General features: G+C 69.3%; 1 protein-coding gene across 1 annotated transcript in view; it reads left to right on the forward strand.

Annotated features, from left to right (window-relative positions):
* LOC104541585 (adenine phosphoribosyltransferase 1-like) overlaps window positions 1-212 on the forward strand; it is a gene marked incomplete at its 3' end in the record, with an annotated part of 825 nt that extends 613 nt beyond the window's left edge. The window contains exons 4-5 of the mRNA XM_010185685.1: window positions 7-102; window positions 190-212. Coding sequence (XP_010183987.1) covers window positions 7-102; window positions 190-212 — 119 coding nt within the window. The remainder of the gene's footprint in view (window positions 1-6; window positions 103-189) is intronic.
* Between the last annotated feature and the right edge of the window lie 3 nt (window positions 213-215).

Genomic DNA, 215 nt, shown 5'->3' on the forward strand with positions numbered 1-215 from the left:
CCCCAGGTCTGCGCATCCTCCTGGTGGACCAGTGGGTGGAAACGGGGGGCACCATGCGAGCGGCCATCCAGCTGGTGGAGCGGCAGGGGGGGGTCGTGGCAGGTAGGACTGGGGGCACCGTGGCACCCCTGTGCCAAGGGACCCTGTACCCTTGGGTGGTGGGTGCTGAGCCCACGCCTTGTCCCGCAGGCGTTGCTGCCATCTGCATCGAGGAC

Source organism: Mesitornis unicolor, unplaced genomic scaffold (genome assembly GCF_000695765.1).
Source record: "Mesitornis unicolor isolate BGI_N332 unplaced genomic scaffold, ASM69576v1 scaffold38505, whole genome shotgun sequence".
NCBI lineage: Eukaryota > Metazoa > Chordata > Aves > Mesitornithiformes > Mesitornithidae > Mesitornis > Mesitornis unicolor.